General features: G+C 45.6%; 1 protein-coding gene across 1 annotated transcript in view; it reads left to right on the top strand.

Moving 5' to 3' along the window:
* LOC144109894 (pancreatic triacylglycerol lipase-like) overlaps positions 1–17608 on the top strand; it is a 357922-nt gene that overhangs the window by 296050 nt on the left and 44264 nt on the right. The window contains exon 5 of the mRNA XM_077642658.1: positions 110–235. Coding sequence (XP_077498784.1) covers positions 110–235 — 126 coding nt within the window. The remainder of the gene's footprint in view (positions 1–109; positions 236–17608) is intronic.

Raw genomic sequence — 17608 nt, 5'->3', positions numbered from 1 at the left:
GCTGAACTTTTTTCCGGTGCTTTCTTTTGGCCGTTTTTAAGGCGACTTAGTACTGATTCGCCGGTGGTTCCAGGCACTCCTTTACACTACCGACATGTGGTAAACGCAGGCTTGGACCCCGCCTCGCCTCGCTACAGGAACCTGCCACCGCAGAAGAGGCTCTTTCGCACAGATGCCGAATTCGTGGACGTCATCCATACGGATATCTTCGGCATGGTGCCCTTCGGAGGGTTCGGTGAGTGCCCTCTCTCTCAGAGAAACTCCTTGCACGTTGGACGATGAGATTTTATTTTCAGTTAAGCGCACAGAATGCGATAGTTTACTGTTCCTCCGTGAGAGAGAAACGTTCATTTCCAGCGTCTGGTCCCGAGTTAACGCTAGGCTATCACAGACTGGTAGCGAGGTTCCTGAAGCGGTAAAAGAATACGTCTACAATAAGAATGAGTGGAGCGCAATATGGCACGTTATCTCAGATAATGAATGGAAGCTTGCCAGTGTCCCCTCTGGAGAAAAGTGCACAACAGCTGTATCTTACCGGTACACACCTACGGCACAGAAGAGTGGAAGCTGACGATAGGGTGTTCAGCTTAAGCACAACGGAGTGAGCTATGGAAAGAAAATGATATGCATAAGGTTAAGAGACCGCAAGGAGGCAGACTGGGTGAGGGAACAAACGTCGGTTAATGACAGCATAGTCAAATTCAAGAGTAAGAATTGGGCTTTGGCAAGGCATCCAAAGCGAGTTCAAGATAACCCCTGATCTCTCAGGGTAACGGTGTGCATTCCAAGAGAATACAAGCGTCGCAGGAGGCGGTAGATTGTTAAGTGTGCAGATGAGATGAAGTATGCGGAGATACGGTGGCCGCAGCTGGCAAAGGACAGGGTTAATCGGAGAGGCTTGAAAGATGCCTTTGCACTGCATTGGGCGCAGTCAGGCTGATGTTGATGATGACCACACACTTTCTCAGTCCATATCTTCATCATCATCAGCCTGACTGCGCCCACTGCAGTATTAAGGCCTATGCCATATCGCTACAATTAAACCTTTCCTGTACGACCTTGTCCCCGCAAATTTCTTAATCTCATCAAGCCACGTGACACTGACGCCTTCTCTTATGCTTGCCATCTCTTCAAACTCAATCCGCTGCTTTAAGGAATAATCACTAATATTCATTACATCTTCGGGTTTATTTCGACCAGGTAGTCGGTAGCGCTGCATAATCCACTGTGCTCTTTTCTAGTCTCTTACCCTTGTCCTTTAGATGATTCGCTGTGCTGTCCTTAATTACCTTTTCATTTAGCTCCCGAAGTGAGCACATAAAATGCATATTTTCTTCTAAACCGGCATTCATAACCTGCCAAATTCACTCCACCCCATTGTTTTTAAGCCGCCGCGGTGGCTGAGTGGTTATGGCGCTCGGCTGCTGGCCCGAAAGACGCGGGTTGGATGCCGGCCACGGCGGTCGAATTTCGATGGAGGCGAAATTCTAGAGGCCTGTGTGCTGTGCGATGTCAGTGCAAGTTAAAGAACCCCAGGTGGTATAAATTTCCGGAGCCCTTCACTACGGCGTCTCTCATAGCATGAAGTCGCTTTGGGACGTTATACCACCATAAACCAAACCAAACCATTGTTTTTCACGTAGTTATTTCACTCTCATTGCCCGGATCAGCGCTCATGTTTCGTCTCCAGCCGTCCGACCCGCATAGCATAAAAATTCGCGTAGCGGGATGAACAGATAAACTAAAGTGGCTGTTTGGGCTTGTTGGCCACAGATCGTGGTTAAAGAACGCAGCGCGAAAAGACAAGGACAAACGAAGAAGTGAACAAGACTGGCGCTGACTACCAAAACATTTATTCAGAGAAATGAGCCGCTTTTATAATGTCGTCCAGGACCCACGTGACCAGATAGAAAGGCGAGCGTGGGAAAACTGTCTAACACAGATACACATTGTTACACACAACATCAAAAAAACAGCACATAGAGGCGACGCAACGCCAGCCCGAACCCAAAACTAGAGGGCCAGGAAGAGCAATAAGAAACTAGGACACAAAAGGATTAGTTAACGACTTTTGCCGCCCAAGCAGCACGAGGCAAATGACCGAAACAAAGAACAATAATCAAAATATAGACGATAACTATAACATAGTCGCCGCAAAACTGTGTCAAAAGTCGAAGCAAAGCAGAGTCAAAGAGGCGCAACGCATAACAAAACAAAATGCTACGCTAAAGCTGAGTCAAACGCTCAAAGCCATACAGAGTCAAAGAAAAAGTTAAAAAGTTCTAATGAACGAGTCTTACAGAAATTGTCATGCAAAGCAGAGATGTAATTATAGTGCACAGACCTTTGGGCGAGTTGGTGCATTGCAATCATGTACAAGCGCAAATGCGGTATGGTATCACGGTATGCTGATACCAGTGAAGCCGAAAGGTGCATTTCGTAAGGGGTTGCCGTGCTAAGTCGTGCTAGAGGCGTAATTCCACGTGTTTCGCTAAGTCGTTTGGCTTCAAATTTGAGAGATGATAATCTTTCATTTCATTTCATTTATTTCATCCTTAAAGGCCCGATGGCATTACATAAGGAGAGGCTTACAAATGCTTTTGCGTATATGCACTCATGATGAAAACATAGGCACAATGAACTTAACACCGTGAACTTAACACTGGAACTGTAAACACTAAAAAAAGAACAAAATATGGAGGATCAAGCGGTTACAAAAAGGGTAAGCAGAAAAAGCACAAAAATACAGAGAATAAATACACGAAAAAGTACAGGGCAACAACAGGTTCACGTGTTCTGAAAAAGACTAGTGAGTTTCGCGCGAAACGTTTTGCGATCGTTGCAAGAAACTATGTCGTTTGACAGGGCATTCAAATGGGTTATTGCGTCAGTAAAAAAAGAACTGCTCATTGCTAAAGTACGGCTCTTGATGCTGGCTATGGGGTGGCTGTAGCTGAGGCGATAAACTGTATATCAATAGCATGTCTTATTCTGCGATAACGAAGCCAATCGTGCAGTGCGGGTGCCTCAAGAGTGACGCAGTTCTTCCAGTCCTCATAAATTGGCAGCGTTGGCCGTAAGGGTGATGGTGTACTTCTAGCAGTTAAGAGATCACCGCTTTGCTTATTGACGTCGCGTCGTGCCTGCAGTCAGTGTGGGTTCGCTTGCAATGTGGCCCTTCTGTTATGATTATTGGTGTAGTCTACCGGCCTCGTGACATGAGCATTTCATTCTTAAATAAATTTTATCGAATTTTAAGCGAACTTGCTGAATTTTAAAACTTGCATCCGCCTCGCATTCGGGAGGTGCTGGGTTCGATCCCCAGTGCCGCCGGGTACCCACCGGTTTTTAATGGGTACAATATTTCCCCCGGCCTGGTGCTCGGCTCTTCTGGGTGAGATGCTTGGGAAAAGGGTCTTGCCCACAGTTGCTCTGATGGATCAGCGATAAGTTCCGCCGTCAACAACGTTAAATCCGCCTCGTGCGGTAGAAGCCCATTTGTGGCCCTTTTTTGCTAATTGATTTTAACTTTCCGACAATTAACTGGTTATGGTTTATGGTTTATGGGGGTTTAACGTCCCAAAGCGGCTCAGGCTATGAGAGACGCCGTAGTGAAGGGCTCCGAAAATTTCGACCACCTGGGGTTTTTTAACGTGAACTGACATCGCATAATACACGGGCCTCTAGAATTTCGCCTCCATCGAAATTCGACCGCCGCGGCCGGGATCGAACCCGCGTCTTCCGGGCCAGCAGCCGAGCGCCATAACCACTCAGCCACCGGGGCGGCTGACAATTAACTGGTCCTCACCATTTGCTCCAACTAATGATGCGGAAGCTCGGGCTTTCCTCCAGTCTTGCCTGGACTTCTCATTGCAGCAACTGATCTCTGAACCCATGCGTTGTTCCGCCACTTCTGCAAATGTTCTGGATCTTGTCTTAACCAATAATCCTTATCTTTGTCCTAAAATTACGCTCTTAGAAGTACTTTCGGATCATTTCATAATCACCGGAAAGATTAATTTCACGCTCCATAAAAAACAACTTGCAAGAAACAAATCAGGTGCTACAACCGAGCAAACTTTGATGAAATTAACGCTGAGATGGCAGTTTTTGCTGAGGACTTCCTTCTCGATTTCTTAACACGTTCAGTGGAGGACAACTGGAACCTTTCCAGCAACAAATTTGCTGCATTTATCAACAGATTTATACCTGTTATCAGTATACCGCACACTAACACCACGCCGCGCGTCGCCTGAATAATAAGAAAAAGCGTCGTTACAGACAGACCGACAAAAACAGGCACTATGATTCCTGGCAACGATACAAAAAGTGCGATAAGGAATATCAGACGGCGCTTAAATCTTCTCGTCGCCATTTCTTCACCCACGATTTACCATCAATGTTAAAGAATAACCCTCGTACGTTCTGGCAGACGATCAACCCTTTGAATCATCCTGATATAACTCTTACCAATGCCGAAGGAGGCAGCGTTCCTGTGGCTGAATGCGCACAAGTTCTTAACGACGCATTCAAATCAGTCTTTACCCGACCCGAGAAGAGGTTTATTTAGTCCCTGCTGCTAAGAATCATTCTAATACCTCAACGTCCGAAATAGTTATTAGCGAGACTGGGATCTTATCTTTACTAAGGAAACTGAAAACGACATCAGCGTCTGACCACCTTGGTTTTAATAACAAAATACTCAAGAACTCATCTGAAGGTATCCATCGCCAGAGGTGGGCAAATGTCCTCATTTTTGCATTTCCTCCCTCACTCTCATTTTTGAATCCATGAGCCTCACTCACCTTCACCCTCACTCTGAAAAATTATCTGGCCCTCCCTCACCCTCACCCTCACTTTCAAAAACTTGCTGGCCCTCCCTCGCCCTCATCCTCACATCGTCGGCCCTCTCTCATCCTCACCCTCATAACAGTTGTTATAAAACTCAGTTATTTTTGTAGTCTGCTACTTCTGGCGACATTACTGACAAGGTGGCGGTTTCGGCTTGTTGGTAGTGCATGACGTATAAAATAGCGAAATTCATGTCCTTGTCTGATGTTGCGCTATTTTATACGTCAGACATTACTGAGTAATAAACATATAAGACAAGCCTGCAAGGTACTATTTAGACGACATGCTAGATGCTTATATTGCTATGTATGTACGTGTGTGCGTGTTGTTTGAGCTAATAGGTGGTACAAAAGCGAGGCAGTAACGAGTTCAGCCCCAAATTATCATTCCGACTTTATTCTTGGCACAAACTGCATGCATAGATGTGTCCTGCACTTATAACATTTCATTATTATCTATATTCACTGCTAAAATCAAATCAGCGTGTGGTTTTTTCTGCGTGCAAAAATTAAAGTGCGCCAGCAAAATTCAGGAGACAATGCAGTAGCATTTACTGCCACAATTACAATAAGAACTAAGCACAGAATAGACTCAGAAGAGGGAAAGTTTGTAGGTCGCCTAATTACTATTACCCGATGACGCTGCGATAGCATTCGGTCTTCTGAATTTCATTGCTTCTAATCTCCCGCCATTTTTTGTGGTTTGCTGCATGATGTCTGATGACGCTTCCACGCGCACGAATGGAAGATTATGAAGACTACGTTTTCAAAACACAGCCAGAGAGACTGGCACTTTCAATGCGGGTACGTGACGAGACGACGACATTGCAAGCACAGCTCGAGAGCTTGGCAGTTCGTACAGGCAGGATGTTGTCGTCCCAGGTGCGATGCCTGCTTTTTGCTGCAGTGGGGCTCTTATGCTGTAGCTTAAAATAAAATGTTACTCAGATCTCTTAAAAATATAACGGGTCGTCTAAAATGCATCATTTGGGATGAATTACGGTAATCACTAACTCCCCGAGTCTCTAGTGAAAGGTTTGCGTGGTTGCCTTTTTAGTACCGTAGCGCTAGGGCTCCTACTTCGCCGAAAGAGGTTGTCTGTCTTTCTCAAGCCTGCTTCTGGCACGTGGGCCACCTATGTCACATGACGTTGTGACGTCATTACTACCTGCCCATCGGACTGTTAGTAAACAGCTCATCGTGGAAGTTCAATTAATAATTAGTCGCGAGAGATTCCTCAGGAACAACAACCTGAGTCTCGGAATCCCCACCGATACACCAGCTGCCATCGCAGGGCAGTGGCGTGTAGTTTAACCGCTGCACCACTGCGCCAGGAGAGAAATCTGGACTCCTAGGGACTTGTGAATGTACAGAATACCGAATTCTACCGTAGTACAAATCTAAATGATCAATATCACGCAAACTTACTTCATATGATATATCAACCAAGGTAAACCCGTTCATGCCAAACAAAAACATATAAAGTCAGGATAAATCAGGAAAAACCAGGGCTAATGGTGGTAGCGCACGATACTTCGGGGTCAACCCCAAGCTAAACCGCCCGTGATTTCTTTTTCTTGCAAGTCTACGCATTATCCAAACGCTGAGTATCAATTCCCGATCATGCCTGCAAGCAATTTGACTCATAAAATCACACACGCAATTAAGTGATCATACGTCTCACCAGGAACATAAATAAAGACAGGGACGCTCCTGTTATTTGGAGATCACTGCTTTATTTCCATGGTAAGACTGCAATGGTTGGCTTTGCCCACCATACTTTCGTTTCGTTTATTCTATTTAATTTATTTTATTTGGGAGTTACTGCAGTATAGGCAGAGCAAGCAGGTGGGAGCATACAGATACAAATTTTAACGTAGCAGTGCTTTCAGAAGCATACCTGCAACGTGAGCATGGTTCAAGAGAAGCAGGCACTTAAAATGGCATGCACAACGGCTTATCAAGAGCACAAAAAAAAACAGTGAAGGACTCCGGAAATTTCGACCACCTAGTGCACTTTAACGTGCACTGGCATCGCACAGTACACGGGCCTCTAGGATTTCGCCTCCATCGAAATGCGACAACCGCGGCCGGCATCGAACCCGCGTCATTAGGATCACCAGACAGGCACCATAACCACTAAGCCACCGCAGAGGCTACCCACCACACTTTGCGGCACCAGCTTGCTATAAGGCAGTTCCAGCGAAAATAGAAAGATTTAGCATATTGCAGACTGACTAGCGAGGACGTATATTGGATTACCGACTGTGCACTCACAGAAGCAGCTGCACGCCCCGCCCAACCCAGCACCTGCTAGTGCAGGTGCGCCGAAAACCTCGGCTTGTACGCGCAGGAATAAATCTACTATACCTTCTCGCGGCACTCGAACGCGCCACATTCCCCTCCAAAAGGTTTCAAATTTTATCTGATTCAGCCGCCTTGACTGCGTACGATTGCGCGCAATTCATCGCGGCTGAGCAAAAACACGCCACATAGAGCTCATGATAAGTTGCTCTCCCTTTTTTTATGATTTGATTCTCGCCTACGAAAGTGTGCGCTTCGAGTGCGAGGCCTTGGTGGCAGTGCATGGCAACATCTCGCAGCTCCAAGGGCTAAGCGGCCTCTTCCAGGAAGTGCGCTGTGAGTACTCTACAGCTCCGATGCAAGATTGGAAAGATTCTCTTCATAACCAGTAATGGAAAACGTATTTTTATAGTAAGTGGGTCACAGCGTGGCACAGACGAGTTTGGCTACCCAGTCAGCTGAGTGAGATAGGCTTGAATGAACTGTACGACAAGCACTAAAAATGTCTTGGCAGAACTCTTGTGGAATGTAACAACCACCGCTTAGATTTATGTAGGGTAAAGACATACAACGGTTTCTTTTTATATTTCTGAAAATCTTTATTGGTCATATGCACAATGAGTGGCAGTGAGCCGCATCGTTCACTCTTTGGTGCTGTTCTTGAGGCGGTACTCTCTGTACAACAGCATCAGAGCCAACCTGTCAGTTTTCAGTCTCGCCTCCGCGCCCTTTGAATAGCGCCTGCTGTGGAAAACAGTCTTTCAGTACCGCCGGAAGATGCTGGTATCGCCAACAACTTCTTTGCCAGACGGCTTAGAATTGGATATTTTTCTTGGCTTGCTCTCCAGTACTTCAGGGCGTCTTCTTTACAGATCGGTTCGTAGAGGTAAATCTCCACCTCGCTCTCTTGGCTTTCTCCCTGCGAAGAATTGTCTCCTCCGAGCTGGTCTTCGAGGAACTCGAACACCGAGCTGCTGTGCCGACGTTTTTGGCATTAATGCAGACTATTCGCTTCCTGTGCAGAACAGAAAATTTCACAATAAGTTTTATGGCGACTTCAATTGGAGCTATATCCATATAGAATAAATGCTTTTCACCACCACCACCACTAACTGGAGCTGGTAGCATTTCACAGCACTAATTGTGTGCTGTACAGACCGCAACAAATAATTGCGCAATATTTTTAAATTGAAAGAAAGAAAAACCATTTAGAGCCTTATTCATGACGCAGAATGGAAATATGCATTCTAAGCAACTCTGTGGAATGGGGACAGGCACATGCTAAGTTTTCAAAAGCCCGAAAGAGCAACTGTGCACGAGGCGCCATGCCTTTTTTTTTTAACTCCCAGAGAGCGGCCTTGAGGCCTTGTGTGGCGTTTCCAGCTACTTTTTTTTTTGAAACTAACTAGGACATATAAGACATAAAAAAGACGAGATAAAATTTCTTTCGCACAAGGAGCCGCAGGATCACGGATGTCGCTGTTTAGATCCACGGAGGTATGATTAGGAGCGCCCGTTTGCCTAAATTATAATGCATCATTCTAGTAGAATGAGCACAACAATGGTTCAAAAGGAACAGTTTCAAGGACAAGGCAGTGCTCATTTCTTCGGGACTTTACCTGCTCCTCCTAGCTTCTAAGTCGGCAATATTCAATCGATAAATATAGATTTGCAGCGTTAGATCTACGCGATAAGTACGTAATAAGGAGCTGCAACTTGCGAGTTTTCCAAGTCCATTTTCACAAACTTGGAACCGCGTTACGAAACTAACGTGAAACGGTCAGTTCTACATTCGGCATAAACACCAAGTTGAGGAAGTAATCGTATCATGGAAAGTGGCGTGTTCTTTGATGCTGTCTCTATGCGTTAGAGAATCAAAGCCATAATATGTGGAGGCCTGAAAGAAGCATTTAGCTATTATTGCTTCCGTACAATGTGATAGGCAGGTCTTTGCATGTGCTGAACATCAAAATGCAATTTTCATTAAGGCGGTTCCTACCTTGCGTCTCCGTAGGCATTGACAGTGTGGCCCTCGTCACTTCTTGGATTAAGAGGCTTTTTGGCAGTGAAGGCGTACTGCGCAGGAATCCTTCTGGGAATAACTTTTCATTGAATATACGCGTTTTGATGTTCGGGTGGAGGACAGCAGCGAGTGGGGTTTCCTGCACAATGGAAGAGAAACGCGCCTCCAGTTGAATGAGCAGCTCCCGGCGAAGGACTGGAAATCTTCCCTCCTCGTTTGCTTCAATTCTGCGGTAGGCTAAAATCACAAAGATGTACTGTCGTGAGCAATGTGAGAAGGAACTTCTTGCACAAAATCAAAAATATTTTCGTTATTTTTCTACTAAATTTTGAGAATGATTTTTGGATATACTCCAAGAGGACTACTATTTACAAAGCAGAAAAAACTGCGCTTGTCACACAAAATTAAGGAGTAATCAATAAACGAATGCTCAGACCTTCTTCCCTCTCGTATATCTGTACAGCCGGCATGTAAATGCCTCTGTGCTACTTAGTTATGACAACAGACAACATTTTAAAGCCGAAAAAACCCGCTCCATTTCATTTCATTTATTTATTCTCAGGGCCGATCTGTGTTACAGAGAGGAAAGTACGATTGGCGCCATGGTGAAGCGAGCAATTGCACATTATTTCCTGTATCGCTGATCATCGAAAAACAATAGCTCGCCTTTTGTGTACCATAGGCGCCACTTGTTGAATGTTATCTCAAAGCGATTTTTTGGGATTGGGGCCGTTAAATGTCTGCAAAATATATTTCACAAAACTAGCCTGAAAGAACCACAAACGCGAACGTCAAGGAAAGAAAGGCGAGACATGCATCGACACTGTTAGATGGAGTTGCGAATGGCCATGAAAAAAAACTACTGGTGCCAGCGAGCGATCGGTGGGTAACAAAGCTTGATTCTTGTCGCTATCTCGCTAGCTGGTCACACAATGTAACAACATAAGTGAAACTCCGGTTGTAGCGACAATTTCGCTTAAATGGCTTCCATTTTTTTTACATACGGTAAGAACACACATTGCGGATACAACGCGCAAAGAAACTTCTGATCTTCGACCCTTTGCTGTTTCACCAGTCTCAACAAGGTTCTGAAAGCAGACACAATGCACAATAGACATACCATTGACGATAATAACAATGACCAAAGACGATGTTACATCTTGGGCCTGCAGTGTTCGTAGCGTCGGCCATTGGCCTCAGCAAGGCAACAAAACCATTAAGGTTTTCTAGTTTAAGAGCGTACGTTGTTGGGCTAGTCGGTCAATCATGGTAAATACAAGGGGGGGGGGGGGGGGGGGGGGGGGGTACTGCGCACAAAAAGACAAGGACAAGAAGATAACACAACAGGCGCAGAGTCGCGAGTCTGCGCCTGTTGTGTTATCTTCTTGTCCTTGTCTTCTGTGCGCAGTACCCCCCCCCCCCCCCCCCCTGTATTTACCAAGGTTTTCTACGGTGAAGAGAGCATCGGGAGTAACGTTGTCGTTCTTATATTGGTTGCGCCGTCGCAGAATGTCCATGACAGCTGCAAAAATATCAGTTTGGAAAATGGACGGGTTTATTAATGAACAAAGTGGGGCTAGGACTCGAACTACACAGTGAATTGAAGCTAAACCACGGAATTAGGTTGCAAGTGTTTTACATTTATTAAAGGCGTTATAGAGAAGGGATTCCTGAGACCAATCGATATTTGATTTACTGATAAAACGACGTATTGCATTCAGTGAACAGTGCAGACAAGACCTTTTTCTCAAACGGCTCTGTTGTAATTTCGAACGAAGCGCATCTTAACTGGCCTGACGCTGAATCGTATATCACATACTGCGACAAATAAATGATTCAAGGCGAATGCAGTGGTTGAAATTTTCTGCTTAATTTTGGTCCAAATTTAATACCAGTCACCAGTCTTGGTGAGTTTCTTATGCTGGCCTCAAAACTATAAGTAGCCTTTTCATAGCTGCCCTGGTTCAAGAAATATTGATATTTAAATAATAAACTATATATCTTGCGGAGCCTTTCGAAAATTTCACCTTGCCAAACACAAAAAGTAAGTGTGTGACACATGCCCAACTTTCTGGGACATCTACTACTTGCGCCATCTACCGGCAGTGGCGGCGACAGGGAGCGTAACTGAATGGGAAGGGGTACAAAAAAAATAGTAAAACGTGAACAAAAGCACCTACAAAAATGCTTCGGGGATTTGTATTGTCACGTAGTGGTGACGGCAGTCGAAGCAGCGATGAAGACGGACGAAAGGGTCTTCTAAAAGAACTGTTTATTGGGCTGACTTGCACCCAAAATGGGCTGAATCACTCGGCGGCGGCGAAGCGACAAGCGTGCTCGGCGGTCGTCGAACAGAATGCCCGCCGCTGTCGGCCGTGCTCAATTTAAAGCTGATAGCGAACATTCGAGATAAAGGGCGCAAAGTTACTAGAACATTCCGGAACAACGTAGAATCAGCTTTGCCTGGCTGCGATCAATCGAGATAAATCTAGTCGCGTCTTGCGTCGCAAGCAAAGCGATAAGGTGGTGTCGCGGCAGATTTGAAAAACGAACAAACACTGCAAATATTGGCGGCATTACTCCCCTCTCAAAGAAGCATCGACCCGATGCATTAAAACAAATAATGCGACTAGTAAGGGAAAAAAACGGATCTTGCGAAAATAGAGCATGGAAATGCAGCGGCCTTTAGCACGCATAATACGGCTTCAGACGGACTAGACTACATGGACAACTTCTGGTCGTACGCGGCGTCGCTGGGATGCAGTCATTGCGTCAGGGATGACTTCATAATCCAGTTCACCCAGCCGACGAAGAACCTTGTACGGGCCGAAATAGCGGCGCAAAAGCTTTTCACTCAATCCACGGCGGCGAATGGGCGTCCACACCCAGACTTGGTCTCCTGGCTTGTATTCCGCGTTGCGTCTTCGTAGGTTTTAGCGTCTGGCGTCGGACCGCTGCTGATCTTTGATCCGTAATCGGGCAAGCCTTCGAGCTTCTTCTGCGCGTTGAAGGTAGGCGGCAACGTCGACGTTCTCTTCTGTAACGTTGGGCAGCATGGCGTCTAGCGTGGTCGTGGCATCCCTGCCATGGACGAGCCTAAAAGGCGTCATCTGGGTGGTCTGCTGCACTGCGGTGTTGTAGGCGAAGACGACGTAAGGCAGGATGACATCCCAGGTTTTATGTTCGGCATCGACATACATAGCGAGCATATCGGCGATGGTTTTGTTCAGGCGCTCGGTCAGTCCGTTGGTCTGCGGTAGCAGCGTCTTTTCGCTGTCTGGTGCGGTCCGGCAGTTTCCCGAACTCAGGCTCCTCTCCCTGGAGACGTCGGCTGGCTCACTGAGCTGCTGGTTCGTCCTCAGGTGTGAAGCGCTCAGGGCTGGGTTCACGACTTGAAGGGGGCGTCCGGAACATGGAAGTTACCCCGCACCTCCACCAGATGTCACGTAGTGGTGACGGCAGTCGAAGCAGCGATGAAGACGGACGAAAGGGTCTTCTAAAAGAACTGTTTATTGGGCTGACTTGCACCCAAAATGGACTGAATCACTCGGCGGCGGCGAAGCGACAAGCGTGCTCGGCGGTCGTCGAACAGAATGCCCGCCGCTGTCGGCCGTGCTCAATTTAAAGCTGATAGCGAACATTCGAGATAAAGGGCGCAAAGTTACTAGAACATTCCGGAACAACGTAGAATCAGCTTTGCCTGGCTGCGATCAATCGAGATAAATCTAGTCGCGTCTTGCGTCGCAAGCAAAGCGATAAGGTGGTGTCGCGGCAGATTTGAAAAACGAACAAACACTGCAAATATTGACGGCAGTATAATATACACTTAGTTGAGGAATGTGCCGAAGTTTCAGTCCTGTGCTATTAATACTCTAGCTTCCCAGCGCGTTTGAATATTATACGATGCTGCCTACGGGAGGGGGCCAAAGTTTTGGCATTTTTCCAGACTTTGAAACTGTATAGCACCGTAACACGGATAGATATCGAAAATGCTTCCCGGTTTTAGGTACCCAAATATATGGTGTTTAAAATGGTGTGCAACGATCTGGCATAGCTTTGATCAAGAAGCTTCCTGAGGCCTTTTAATTGAAACCTGATATTGCCTAAAATATGAAAGATGGCGCCCGGTAGCGAGCTACGCTGCAGAAATGGTTCGGACTGCTGAAGTTGCGTCCATTTCGACGCCTACCTTTTTATCGGGTGACTTTTGCCTTCCAGACAAGAACACATGTCAGAGCTCGAACCCAGTGTCTCGACCGGAGCTTTAAATAAAGAAGGTTGTTACGATGACCATGCATTAACGCAGCTACATAAAGTATTCGCGGCTGTTCATATATGCTTGTCGTGGAGCAACTTTGCAAATTGTCAGCCCTTTGCTATTATCTAAAAAGTTTATTGGGGCGTGTGATCATGATATATTTATTATTTATTTCAACATACTGCAGGCCCTTTTCGGGCCCTTGCAGGAGTGTTTACAAGGCATCAATGTGATCAAACACAAAAATACAGAGATCTTCTGTGATCTAAACACAAAATTAATAGAGAAAATTAAACAGAAAAGTCAATTTTTTCAATATAATTGACAAATAATTTCACGGACGTACACTTCACCGCATCTTCAGGCAGTTTATTCCAATAGGATATAGCATCTGGAAACAGGGAGTACCTGTGGATATTTACATGGCTGACAGGTTGACGGACTGTTTTACTATGGTTAGTTTTAGACGAGTGTTTGAAAGGAGGGTGTAAGTATTGTGAATTTGTTATTTTGAAGTGGCCGTGAAGAAGCTGGAACAAAAACTTTAATCTTGAAATGATTCTTCGCTGTGACAGGCTTTGCAAATTTGATTGAATTATTAGACTGGTAGCGGTAGTCAGGCGAGAATACTTTGAGTATACAAACCTTACTGCTAGTTTTTGGATGCGCTCTAATTTGTTGATTAAACGATCGAATAAATGGCAGCGGAAAGTAAACGAAGACATCGAAGAAACACACAAACGAGGACGATGCTGCACTGACAACTGAACGTTTATTGGAAAGGCCGCATATTTATACTTAGAGACCAGCCAGTGCTTCGAATGATATCTTATCGATTCCTGCTTGCATCCCGGCACAGATATCTCACTTCTTTTTTCGATAGGCCAACCGATGGCGTGCTGACGCATTGCTCTCCGGATTCACGGATGGCCCAGGCTTCCAGGATTTCTCTTGTCAGCTTGTCTTTGCTCTTTTTCACTACCTGCACGTGGTGAAGGTCAGCAGGGCTTGTTTGTTTTTTGCAAATTTCGCAATCTCTGCAGTGTATCGCAAGGTTGGTGCCAGACTTGCCTGCTATGGCTGTTGCGTGCTCTCTTGCTCTGTCGTTGACGCATCTCCCGGTTTGGCCTATGTAATGCTTCCCGCAGAATAGAGGGATACGATAAACAATGCCCTGAAAGCACTGAGAATACCTCGTTCTGTGTCCGATTTGGCAATCGGATTTGTTTTTCTGCCCATTCACTCGCGCACACATGCTTTTCGCCTTGTTTGGCGCCGTGGGAATAATCTTGATGTTGTGCTTCTTCCCGATCTTTTTGAGATTGTGGGTCAGCCCATGAACGTAGGCGTGGTGCGCGAGACTATGAATGTACGGCGTAACTCTAACGCCACCATAGCCTTTGCAACCTTGGGCTCCTAATTCTAAGAACGTGTGAAAGAATTCTGAGGTTTCTCTTTCTATGCTGCGACCTTCAACATCATTTTCCAGGTGGTACAAAATTTTCCGCATAAGCTTCTAAAGGAGCAAAGTTTTTTCCTCTGTTTGAGGGTGCCATTTCACGGCCAGTTTTTCAGGCAAAGCCTTCAGCAGGCGCTCACAATCGCCGCCCGATACCGACGTGAATGTTTTTCCCTTGTTTCCTTCATTGGCTTCCCAGACGTGAAATTTAATCCCACAGTTATTTATGGCGTCAACTATGTCCTGAACGTGTATGGTCATACAACGTGGGTTGCGGACTTTTTCACGGTAATCTCTGTCTTCTGCTTCTGAAAGCAATCCATCTACAAGGCGGTTCATTATTCTTAACTTCATGAGCAATACATCAGGAATTATTAAATCAGAGTCGAAGTTAAACAATGGCACGTTTTTCATCCCGTTCGCCTCTGCGCAGCAATCAGCTTTCATGTTCTCAAGAGTGCGGATCAAAGGAGGCTCATTAAAGCTCCTGTTACTTGTCAGAACTGAGCACCTTGTCTGTGGGTTTGCTCAGCAAAATGGACAAGGATAATGTGATGCAGAAGACTGCAGACCCTGAACAACATGCTAAAATTTCAAATCTGACCCTAGAAAGATGCGAATCGGAATCTCGTGGTCCCCTACAGATATGCTACCCCTTCGTGCGACAACATTAATTTCTTTTATCAAATCCCGAAAAGCCTCTCTTATTTCAAAATAACCCTCCGAGATCTCCGCCACACCGAGAAGGCGATGAAGGTTATGGCTTTGTAGCTGCCGCGTTTTGCAAATGATGACGAATGATAATGTTGTCCAGGTCGTGCGTCTACTCACAACGCAGCCATCAGCCTCTATTTTTACAAGGAGTGCCTCGGTGGAGATCTCTGTCACACTTATGCCTACATCTTTAGCTAGCTCTTGCGCAGCTAACGCCAAGTCTTCCTCAAATGAAACCTGAGCGCCAGGTGAGGTACCTGGTGTCTTGAAGACAGTTATCCTGCTATCTAGGTGCTCTCTGTAAGAATTTATTAGCCTTATGGTAGGCAGATTAGGGACGCTCGCGGAGAGGTGCTCCCAGAAAACGTTACTGACAAAATGTACGTCCAAGAGGGCTGCAACTTCTCGCAAGCTTTGTTTGTTTGGAGAAGAAAGGGCATTATAGTTAACTTGACCATTGCTGCAGAAACCTCTTTTTACACCGCAATTACAAATAATTTCTCCATTTTCCTTGAATGTTACTTTATGCAGCAGGTCTTTTAAGTCAGTTACGAGAAGCTGACATACATCTAAGCCGCAGCTCTCCAGTACACCGTCAAGTGCTTGCGCGATGGAATATCCAGCGGCATTAAGCTTCCTTCGGTCTGTTTTTTTGCACCCCTCGCCGACCATTATTCCTTTGTTCAGTAGCATTGTAGTTTTTTGGATTTCAGCTTTTAATTCTCCTGCTCTAGGTTAAGAAGCTTAGCCTTGTAGGCAGAGACGGTGTCTCTGAGCTCATTTATGGCCTTTTATGAAACTGTTCTTACTCTTTCGAGTTCTTTATGCAGAGCAGAAATTATGATGTTCTCTATGGATTCTCCGGTATTCGTTTCAGGTGGGCTAGATTGAGACTCGAAGTGAATCTTTATGAACCTTTTATTTTTTAAGAAGGGCGCTTTCGCACGGCCTGTCAAATTCCGGTAGCGCCTATCCGCAATATTGCACAGTGACGTAAACCGGTCTTCAAAATATTTACCCATAATGGGAAGCCCTACATTCGGGGGCAAATATGATTGCACAGTTTCAAAGTATGTCTTTCGAAGAAGTCCTTCTCGTGTCTTGTCTTTATAGCTGTCTCATTGGTCAGCGTGAATGTGACACTGCAACTGTCAAAGGTAGCAGACAAAATTATATGGTTATCTGGCGTGGCCATTTCGTGGAGCTATAAACAACAAACTAAATAAAAACTAGAAAATTTGACGAAAAAGAAGTCATAGCAGTGGAATAGAGACACCCTAAACAGGTGACACGTTGTACAGAACAAGCCAAAATAACGCGAAAACAAAACAAATAGAACAAAAGTAGAACTCCATGGGAATAAACACTTATCACTGTATTACGATGTGCCAGCAATGATCTTTGTCACGATAAAAACCTGCAAGGTCTCACGAGGAAATCGCAAGGAAACCTCTTGCAGGACTTCTGAAGTGTTACCCCACCCTTAATTCTGATTGGAAACTCAATCGCCACCGTGTTCCCAAGTTTCGTTTCCCATATCGACCATGCAGACGGAACTTGGAGCCTGGAGAAGTCTTGTTCCTCACAGAGTAGCCATTTTTTTTCTAATGGTTGGCCTTTCCCGTGAAAAGCCCATCGATAAATGTCCTGGTCAAGTTTCACCTTCAGGAGACCGCTTGATCGACGTCAGTTGGACAGCTTTTTTTGAATTTCGTACACGATCTCTTCAGAGGCAGACTGGAGGCGTCGATTCGATGGTTTCCTTGGGGATGTGAACTCGCACAGACAGGCCTCGTTGACATTCATCTTAGGCTCCAGGGTACAATGCCATTTGGAGTACCCTTTCCAATGGATCAGGTATCCTTTGCGCTAAATGAAAGACAAATGGAGACATTTTGTCAATACTTTAGGAAACGATTTCATTTATCTGAAGATAGCGGGAGGGGGGGGGGGGGTGAAACCAAAAGTAGGGAAACTGAAACTGAGTCTCAGGATTTTAT

The sequence above is a fragment of the Amblyomma americanum genome, chromosome 11, assembly GCF_052857255.1.
Source record: "Amblyomma americanum isolate KBUSLIRL-KWMA chromosome 11, ASM5285725v1, whole genome shotgun sequence".
Lineage (NCBI taxonomy): Eukaryota > Metazoa > Arthropoda > Arachnida > Ixodida > Ixodidae > Amblyomma > Amblyomma americanum.
This window is presented reverse-complemented; position numbering and strand designations above follow the sequence as displayed.